Source organism: Arachis hypogaea, chromosome 13, assembly GCF_003086295.3.
Source record: "Arachis hypogaea cultivar Tifrunner chromosome 13, arahy.Tifrunner.gnm2.J5K5, whole genome shotgun sequence".
Lineage (NCBI taxonomy): Eukaryota > Viridiplantae > Streptophyta > Magnoliopsida > Fabales > Fabaceae > Arachis > Arachis hypogaea.
The window spans coordinates 12200477-12210878 of record NC_092048.1 but is presented as its reverse complement, the minus strand read 5'-3'; the positions used below and the strand labels follow the sequence as shown (position 1 = coordinate 12210878).

Genomic DNA, 10402 nt, shown 5'->3' with positions numbered 1-10402 from the left:
CTGTGAGCTTAGTTTCTGCATAAAAGCTCCACAAACTCCGCCTTAATAATCATGCAGGTCCCAATGTTCATAGAGATTTAGATATGAAGCTGTCCTTTGACCTGCAAATGATGCCGCTGCATGCTCGCTTACTATCCAGCTGATTGATTGAGGATGCCATCAACGTTGTTGACCTTAATTTTTTTTTTTTCTAAAAGTGTCCATCTTACGTAAGTTTGAGAACTTTATTTCTGTATGTTCAATAAGATTGAGAGTCGATTGATATTATCTGCTAATTTTTTAGTCAATTAAGCTTTTTAATTATTTCAAATGTTGTTGTTTATGATACACTGACACAGATATGTTGTTATCTATAATACATTAAGACCACACACGATATTATGACACTACATGAATTACTATGTATATATATAAAAAGTATTTTTTAGATAAATTATAATAATATTTTAATATTTTATTAATATTAAAATATAAATTAATTTTTTTATTATTTTTAATATTTTATTTTAGTTATATAAAATATTTAAAAAAATTATTTTAATAATATAAATTAATAAAAATACTGAACAGTGACACAATAAGATTTAGAGTTCAGTGTTTTTTTATTTTTTTGTTAAAACAGACAAATGTCAAATTCGAAATCATGCAGACTGCTCGGTTGAAGTTTAAAAGCCTTAGGCGCCAAATGAGTCACTATCTTCTTGAACTCCGCAAAGTTTCCGTAGGCATGGCCATCTCCTCCACGTCCTTTATCATGGCGCACACTCCTCCAAGGAATACAGTGCTTCTGTCCAAGCCTCGTCAGCATTGTTTTGAAGTCGCCAAAATCAATCTGTCCCTGTCGAGGTCCTTTACATCATTGCTATTGGTCATTGCGTAGAGATGAATCTAGGACTGATTGATGGAGAATTATTGGGTAATTGAACACTGCTCTTATTTTTCCTGAAAATTGGGAAGTGGAGCTTGCACAAAAAAAAAAAATATTTATTATTGGATGTTGTAAAAAAAATTTAATTTTTTATTATAAAAAATTTATCATATAAAATTAAATAATTAAAAATTATTAAATAATAATTTATTTAAATATATTAAATTATTTAATAATTTTTAATTATTAATTTAATAAATTTTTATTTTATATCTTATTCACCTATAATGCAAAACAAAGATTCTATAACTTCATTAGAATGGATTTTAAATAAACAGTATTTTTATTTTATTATCTATTATTAAAAATTTAAAATTGAGTTTCCTTAAAAAAAATAGCTGATGTGCATGTTTCTAAAAATATTTTTTTAATTTATTTAATTTAATTTAATTGAGATAAATATTAAATTATGTGATATTATGTTTGATCACTTTAACTATAATTAATCAATTATATTAATTATTTGATTTGACAGAAATAAATAAATAATTTTTTTAATTTATATTAATTTTTTATCTTACGTATTTTCTTAATAATTTTAAAAAATATTATAATTATTAGATGACATATTTATAAATTTTTTATTTATTTAACTTATATTATTGAGTCAAATAATTATAATTAATTTATTATATCAATTATTTAATTTTATTAATTAAAATATATGTTATTTGATTTAATTTATTATCACATTTTTCTCTTCATTTTTTTATTTAATCTTTAATATTTTAATTTTAAATTTTTATTCATTGTTTATATTTTTTATTTTGATATCAAATATAATATTTCTATTTATATTTTCTTGTAATTTATTGTCTAATAATTATATATCCAATATCGATTATATGGTCATGAATATTTTTTTAATTTATTAAAAAAAATACAATTTTATTATTTTTTATTTTATGTATTTTTATATTTCATAATTAATTCATTATAAAAAGTTATATATGATAGAAGAGAATTTTATATTTTTACCACTTGTTCTTTTATTTGGTACTACTTTTTTCCTCTTATGATATATTATTTTTACTCTTTGATTTTTTTTATAAACTATAAAAAATTATTATTCGTTATTGTACTCTATCTCTTCTATTTTTATTTTGTTTCTATTTATTTATGTTTTTATTATTTTTTATTATAAATTTTATCATTTTTTCTCTTACAAGTTAATTTATTATAATTCTTCACATTTTGAGTCTACTTAGTATTTAAATTATATTCCTAATGTGCTTAATTTTATTTGCAATAATATCCACGAAAATAATCGTCTTTTTTGTCATTTTTTTTTGACTTACCTCCCTTTTTATAAGAATCATGAGTAATTATATATACTAGTGTTTATGTATATAAATATAAATTATATTTTATTTTTTTAATAAATTTTTTTATTATTTATCTTGAAATATAAAAATATTGTAAATTATTTTGAAACAATAAATTTGTTATCGTTTGTGGACAATTGTAGAATTTGAAAAAATTATAATTATTCGATGGTTATTTTATTTAGTTTAATATATTATTTTTTAGGGTAATACATTATCTTAGTCTCTAATATTTAGGTTAAGTCCTAATTTAATCTCTAACATTTTAAATGTTCTATTTTAATTTTAAAAAGTGTCAAACGTTCTATATCAGTATAAAAAAGTTTTAAATGAATTTAATATTGTTCTACGGTTAAATTTAACATGAACAATTAATATATTTAAAAGTTAATAACATTTAATTTTGGTACTAGATAAAATTGATTCACTAATAATTACTAACATAAAAGTTTTTTTTTTTTATTCTGAAATATTAATGATTGATGGATAGATTTTTGAATTTTTATATTAAAAAATTGAAAAGAATAATTTTTACAAGAAAATTTTAATTATAGTTTTTCAACATAAAAAAAATATAATTTAATAATAATATTTTAAAAATTATTTATTTTTTTAACTATTTGTGTAAATTGAATGATAAAATAATGTTAAATTCATTTAAAAGTTTTTAGAATAAATATAAAATATTTAAAATATTTAGAACTAAATTAAGACTGGTTCTAAACGTCAATAACCGAAATAATATTTTTTAATTAATTTTTATAGAAAAAATAGTATAATAATAATAATAATAATAATTTTATTTTATTTTTTGAATGGAGGATCGTTGTATCTAATAAAAAAAATATTAGAGACTGATTTATATATTAATTTTTTTTAATAATTAAAATATTCATTTTTAAAATTTTTAAGAATTAATTTAAATAATTACTTTAAAAAAAATGAATTGAAAACTGATTTATCTAAAATTGATCTATGTATAACTAAAATGCCAATTTTTAAAATTTTTGGGAGAGTAATTACTCAAAAAATAAAGAAGCTGTGAACAAATTGCAAATAGAGCAAAAGCATCAAAATCGAAACTGAAATCGAAATCCCTAACAAAACCCTTTTCTCTCCCTGCTTCACTCTCTTGTCTTTTCCCTTTCCCTCTTTCATTTCTTCCTATATCTCTTGTCTCCTTCTTCATCTTCTCTCTCTCTCTTTCTCTTTATATACCTATATTTATAGACACACATCATCTATTAATTCCTTTGATCTTGTTTTTTGGCTATGGCTTCGGCGAACGTGAACGGTGTGGCGCCGTTTCTGAGCAAGACGTACGACATGGTGGATGACTCGTCCACTGACTCGGTTGTTTCGTGGAGCGATAACAGCAACAGCTTCGTCGTCTGGAACGTTCCCGAATTCGCAAGCCGAATCTTGCCCAAATACTTCAAGCACAACAATTTCTCCAGCTTCGTCAGGCAGCTTAACACATACGTAAATTCAATTTCAGAAACCCTCAATTTCTTAAGTTATCTGTTTTTTAGGGTTTCGTTTGCGTCGTAGATTTTGCTTGTGATTACCGTAAGATCTGTGTAGTGCAGCTGTTATTACTGTGTAGGATCAAAAGGTTTTGATGAACTTGTGTTGTTATGAGTCAATGAATTTTTTTTCCTTTCTTTATATGGTTTGCAGCTCAGTTTGAATCTTTCTCTTTTTGTGCATGCTTGGCTTTACTAGATTTGGATATTTGTTTATTGTCTTTTTTGTTTTTAACGTTGTCTGGGGTTTGCATCTTAGGTTAAGCTTAGCTGAATTTTGTTTTTTCTCCCTTATATTTGGAGTAAAACATGTTAATCACGAAATGATAGTGATAATTGCAATAGGATGTAATTAGCAGCTCAAGAGCAAAGAGAATTAACAGCAGGAGGCATTTGGTTCGGAGCAAATGTTTCCAGGATCACTGACCTGTGAATACTGTTAACGTTCCCATTCTTGCTTTCGAGATTGGAATTTGGAATTTACAGTCATGGGAATGGAATGTCTCCGTGTTTTGGTCAAAAAAATAAAGTCCCATATGATAGGAGGTGGGTAGCTTTTCTTTCCTCTTTTATTTTTTATGGTATCGAATAATCTTCATCACTTAGCCCTTAGTTCCATGATAGTTGCTGCCATTGCCACGATGATGATGGTGTCTCTGCCATTTCTTCTCACTTTTATGCATTTGTTAGCACTGTATGTTTAACTTCGATCATGCATGCTGGATGTTTTTATGTAGCATGCACATCCATTTTTCCTACTCTTTGTTTAGTCTTCTTCTTTCTGATTGACAAGCAGGGCTTTAGAAAAGTTGACCCTGACCGCTGGGAATTTGCAAATGAAGGTTTTTTAAAGGGACAAAAGCAGCTCTTAAAGAGTATTAGTAGGCGGAAAACTTCTCATGTAAATGGTAGTACTCAGCAACCATCTCAGGTGCAGAACACACCTGTTGGTGGGGCTTGTGTTGAAGTTGGGAAGTTTGGGATTGAGGAAGAGATTGAAAGACTGAAAAGGGATAAGAATGTTCTTATGCAGGAACTTGTTAGGTTAAGACAGCAGCAGCAAACAACTGATAACCAGTTGCAAACTGTTGGGCAACGAGTTCAGGTAATGGAGCAGCGACAACAACAGATGATGTCGTTCCTGGCAAAAGCCATGCATAGTCCTGGCTTCTTGGCTCAATTTGTACAACAGAATGAAAGTAATAGACACATCACTGGAGGAAATAAAAAGAGGAGGCTCCACAGGCAGGATGAAGATAGTTTAGCCAACAAGCATCTCCATAATTCTCTTGATGGTCGTGTTGTCAAGTATCAGCCTTCTATAAATGAGGCAGCAAAATCATTGTTATGCCAGATTTTGCAAATGAACAACTCTACGAGGATGGACTCATCAATTAAGAGCCCGGATGCATTCCTTATTGATGATGTTCCTACAGCCATTCCTTTAGATAGCAGTAGTTCATCCACTCGAGTATCTGGTGTTACCCTTTCCGAGGTTCCACATCCACAAACTTCTGGACAGTCATATGTGCCTATAGAACCACAATTTCCCGTCAGTCGAATGACCAGTAGCAGATCTGAGGTTCAATCTTCACCAGCAGTGTTTCCTGACTGTGTCAAAGCAGCTGAATTTCCAGAATTAAATGCTCAGAAATGCCAAGACAGTGTTTTAGATTTTGGTAAAGTCCAAGGGATTGGAACTGAAAGCAGCTTCATGAATCCTGATCTCAGTTTTGTGGGGTCTGACACTGCAAATATGGAGGATCTAGAAATGATCTCAACTGTCTTGGATGGAACAGAGTCTATTGAAGCTAATGCTTTTTCACCTGATGCAGATGGAGTTTCTAAGCTTCCTGGAATTGGTGATGAATTCTGGGAACTGTTTTTAAGGCCAAGTCCTCTCACTGGAGATACAGATGAAGTGAAGTGTAACTCTTTGGGATGTGATTTTACTGGTGACCAGGAATTGTCATCAGAAAAGGAGATTCAACAGGAAAATGCTGCTGATAAAAAACAGCATATGGACCATCTTACCCAACAGATGGGTCTTCTTGCTTCAAAGTCTTAAACTCTGTATATATGTTTCTTGCAACTGAAGGTAAACTTTTAAGCTTACGTTATCAAAACAAGCATGCTGATTTGCCTTGAAAATAGTCTAAAGTTTTGTCACTCTGGTGGCAGTTGTAGCGATGGAGATATACATGCTGATTAGGACTGTCCATAATAACATCTGACTCTGTTTGTAAATATATATTTATGAAGAGAACTTACTTGTATAGATGTACTTTCGTGTTATGTTAAGAAGATGAGGAAGGAATTGAGGGGGAGTGAGCTTGCTTGATCTCTTTTTGTTTTTGTTTTGATGTATAAATGGTATGTTTTGCACTTTTTAAGTCATTTGATCCATATAGCCGTCTCCACGTATGGAGTGATAAGGCTTAGTTATTTTATAAACTGTATACTTTCTTCCTCATTTCTTAATACTATTCACATAGTCACATGCGTCGATTTTTTTACATTGTTATATTTCTAGGGTCTTCTTGAGTCCCCCAGAAGAAAGATTAGTTAGGGACGAGAGAATTTAAAGTCAGCTAGAGTCTCTAAATTTTATTTTCCAATACTCTCTGTTCATGATTCCTGCAGTGGTTGAGGTCCTTTGCTTGCTGGGCAGATAAAGCCATTCTCCTGCAAAGACAACTGACAGATATATCTTCAAACTACTTTGTCTTCCCCACCCCACCCCACCCCCCCCCCCTTTTTTTTTTCTGTTTCTCCTTTCTCCCAAATACGTATGTCTGCCATTGTTAAGAGTTTTGTTTGTCAATTTGGGCCAATATCCTAATAAAAAAGTTGCAAACTTTGAATATCGTTACATGTATTTCGAATTTGGCAGTTCTGTGTGTTCTTTTCAAGCACATGATGCTTATCACTATCAGTACAATCAACTGTATAATTATACTTTATTAGTTTTATCCTAATCTCTCATCTTTCTCCATTTCTCATGTGTTAATAATGTTTTAGGTGGGGGTGTTTCTGTATGACTGCATAACTGAGTTGGTCCATAGCATTAAAACTCTGATTTGCTTGGTAAATCTTGTTAATCTAAGGTTTTGGCTATAGCCAAAGGCTCAAAGCCAAACACATAATTCAATTCAGAACTATGCGACTTCATTGGCAGCGTTTGCTGTGGTTGAAGGGTCTTAATAGTGTTGGTCCAGAACAACCTCCATGTACTGTCGAACTTGACTTCCAAACAAGTTTTTATGTTGAGGGGTTCAGCAGTTCAGGTTACAGGGGACAAAGGAGTTACTTTTATTAGGATCTATGCGAATCTGCTTGTTCTATCACATGAATATTTTGGTCGACATTTTGTCACATATTTTCATATTACATGAAGTTCGTTTGGTGAAAAACCAATATCCTTAAAAATGGTGAATTGGTGATTGCTGTTACTCGTGAGATTCTCAGATCAAAATAATACTCAGTTTCAAGATATTTTTTTGAAGTTTAATTTTGATGGCAGATATCTAATTTTATATATATATATATATGGATGCTTATTTAGGCGGATTACTAGGCAAATTAATTCTTAAAAGATGGAATTTTTCTTAAATTTGTCCATGAAAAATTTGATAATCAAATTGGTCTTTCAAATATTATGAATTAATCATATTTGTTTTTTAATTATTTCATTAACAATTTCTGTCCATGATTGATGATGTAAAATGTTAATTGATAATACCTAAGATGTCTAATTAGACGTTGACTAAATATGTTTATGAAAATTTATGAATTTAATTGCTAGGTTATATTGAGAATAGGGTTTATGTAATTGAAAAAAAAATTAAATTAATAGATTTTCATAAACATATTTGGTCAATGTTTAATTAGACATGTTAGGTATAATGTATGACGGGATGTTATTAATTAATGTTTCATAATATCAATCGTTGACGAAAATTGTTAATTAATGTTTCATAATATCAATCGGTGACGAAAATTGTTAATAGAATGATTGAAGAACCAATATGATTAATAAAGTTTAAGATCAACAAACATCTGGATTAGTAAATACATGTGATCCAATCATATCTTAGAAGTGAACACAACTCATTTAAGAGCAAAGCTAGCTTGGCCTAGCTAGCGTTCCGCATAGCTGTGCAAAAATAATGAGCATGTGTGTGGTCCTATATTTCTATATGGACTAAATCAAAGATAAAAAGACTCATTAACAAGTTAGCTCAAAACAGAGACCAGATACAAACGAAGGTGGACACAATTGGTTATGTTTTGACTCATAACTCGTAATTCGCACAAATTTGTGTTCAAATTCATTGATGGGGGTACGTGTCATTCTTTTAGAAAATCCAAACAAGAAATTGCATGTTCCCTCAATCCCCCGAAAGCTTATGATGTGATTTATATAGGAGTGGGGCCCTCCACGTGTGATTCGTAGGTTTGTGTTGAAGAAAGAGGAGAGGTGAACGGTGCAGCTGTAAGATTGGTAAGAGCATCTTTTATGAAGCGCATGTTAACATTGCCACGTATCTATGAATCTCAACCAACACCCGTTGCTTCTTCTCCAAATGCTAAAATAACTTGCCATTCAATATTCGATCATCAAATAAAACCAATAAGAATTTTTACTATCACTTCCCTTAATAATGACCATAGCCATTACCAATTCCTATAACCAAATTTCCAAAACATCATCGTCATCATCATCATCATCATCTTTCGTGAAGATTGATTCATCTCTTGCATAGGCACAAGCTTCAAATAATAATCAATAAGCTCTATGGCGGTCAGTTTCTAAGTGTCATATATGGTTTTATTGTTTTAATCTTCAGTACTTTCTTTCACGATTCTCTTCATAACTCCATGGATATTTTTCCTTTCTGGCATGGAAATTATGTTATCAAATTCAATAGATAATTTTCCTCCAAATTGAAAATGATTGGTTCTTCAGAATATGAATTGCATTGTTTGCTAACAGACAAGAACGGTTAAAGTGAGCAACATCTCTTCAGGCGCAAGAGAGCAAGATTTGAAGGAATTTCTGACATATCCTGGAAAAATAGAACATATAGAAATGAAGAGGTTTGTTTATATCAGATTGGTTCTGCTTTCTGTATTTTCTATTGTTTGTTTTCTTCTTTCTTTTTTTCCCTTTGTATATATAACAATTGCTTTGAAAATTTTCAGTGAGAATAATTCCAAAGTTGCATATGTTACCTTCAATAGTTCAGATGGAGCAGAAACTGCAGTTCTTCTATCGGTAGATTCATTTCTTAGTGCCTACTCTCCAATCTTATTATTAAGTCTTTGTTTGATTCAACATGTGTCTTTAATCCATTATGGTGATCATACAATTAACATCTTTTTATTTTGAGACCTAGAGTAATATTGGCATTGCTAAATTAATTGTGTTATACTCAAATTATTAAACCTCCTATAACTTGTACCAGAATTGCTACTATTTAGCAATGGAATGTTCAGTAAAAAACGCTTATAATCTCTTCTATCATGCTGAGTCTATCTTGTATCTGTAGGGAGCTGTGTTGGTTGGACAAGCTATAACCATAGTTTTGGCTACAGATTATGTTGCACCTGCCTCGGCTGCATCTACAATCCCAACTGTACTATCTGCTTCCTCGATTTCTTAGGCAATTAATATGATTATATTTGTCAACCATGTTTACAAATTCATAGTTTTACTCTGATCAGGCAACAGGAACCACAAATGCAGATGCTGTGACTTCTGAATCTGGTTTGTTAACAGCCGAGGATGTCGTGAGTAGCATGCTGGCCAAGGGCTACATTTTGGGCCAAGACGTATTAAACCGCGCAAAGTCATTCGATGAGAGGCACCAGCTTACTTCTACTGCCTCGTCGAAAGTTGCTACATTGGACCAGAAGGTTGGTATCAGTGAAAAAATCACTGCTGGCTCGATGCTGGTGAATGATAAGGTCAAGGAAATGGATGAGAGGTATCAAGTATCCGAGAAGGCTAAGTCTGCCATGTCAGCGGCAGAGCAGTCGCTGAGCACTGCCGGATCAACTCTCATGAAGAACCGTTATGTGTTAACCGGGACAACATGGGTGACTGGTGCATATAGCAAGGTTGCTAAGGCTGCTGAGGAAGTGGGACAGAAAACTATGGAGAAGGTTTTAGCACAAGAAAATCAAGAAAACAGTACAGAAGTCAATAAAGATGTTCACAACAGCACAACCACCACCACCACCACCACCATGCCTGAACCTCAACATGTTGCCAACACAGCTGTTCAACCTCCTAGAAATGAACCACCACAACAGGCAACAACAGCCAATCACCCTTCTAACCCTTCCACAACTCAAGGCTTGAACCCCTGATTTGTAGATATTTCAGTGTATACATTTTGGAATTGGGGTTATACTATATAGTACCAACACATTAAAGGATTTAATGATATAACTTGTATGGTATGGGTAGCCTTTAACATGTAAGAGTAATAATAGTAACAGTAACACAGGAATAATTCCTGGGTTTGCATTTTGATTAGTCAAATGTATGCTTAGTGTTGTTGCATGTCTGAATAAAGCTTTATAGCTCTTCTTTAAACAACCTTGATCTCTTGCCA

The 10402-nt window shown here is 31.3% G+C and overlaps 2 protein-coding genes across 3 annotated transcripts; both read left to right on the top strand.

Moving 5' to 3' along the window:
* Positions 1-3261: 3261 nt before the first annotated feature.
* LOC112737243 (heat stress transcription factor A-1b) lies at positions 3262-6774 on the top strand. Of its 2 annotated transcripts, none has more exons than XM_025787045.2 (3): positions 3262-3735; positions 4576-5877; positions 6423-6774. In XM_025787045.2, the coding sequence occupies exons 1-2, from the start codon at positions 3526-3528 to the stop codon at positions 5845-5847; spliced, it is 1482 nt and encodes a 493-aa protein (XP_025642830.1). In that variant the 5' UTR covers positions 3262-3525; the 3' UTR covers positions 5848-5877; positions 6423-6774. The 2 variants fall into 2 exon arrangements, with proteins under 2 accessions (XP_025642830.1, XP_025642831.1); XM_025787046.2 differs by lacking the exon at positions 6423-6774 and adding an exon at positions 5961-6233 and having other exon boundaries at positions 3263-3735.
* A 1459-nt stretch (positions 6775-8233) lies between these two features.
* Positions 8234-10386, top strand: LOC112737244 (binding partner of ACD11 1). Its single transcript, XM_025787048.3, has 5 exons — positions 8234-8583; positions 8776-8879; positions 8985-9057; positions 9332-9418; positions 9507-10386. Exons 1-5 carry the CDS (start codon positions 8578-8580, stop codon positions 10152-10154), a joined length of 918 nt encoding a protein of 305 aa, XP_025642833.1. The 5' UTR covers positions 8234-8577; the 3' UTR covers positions 10155-10386.
* Positions 10387-10402: the final 16 nt, after the last annotated feature.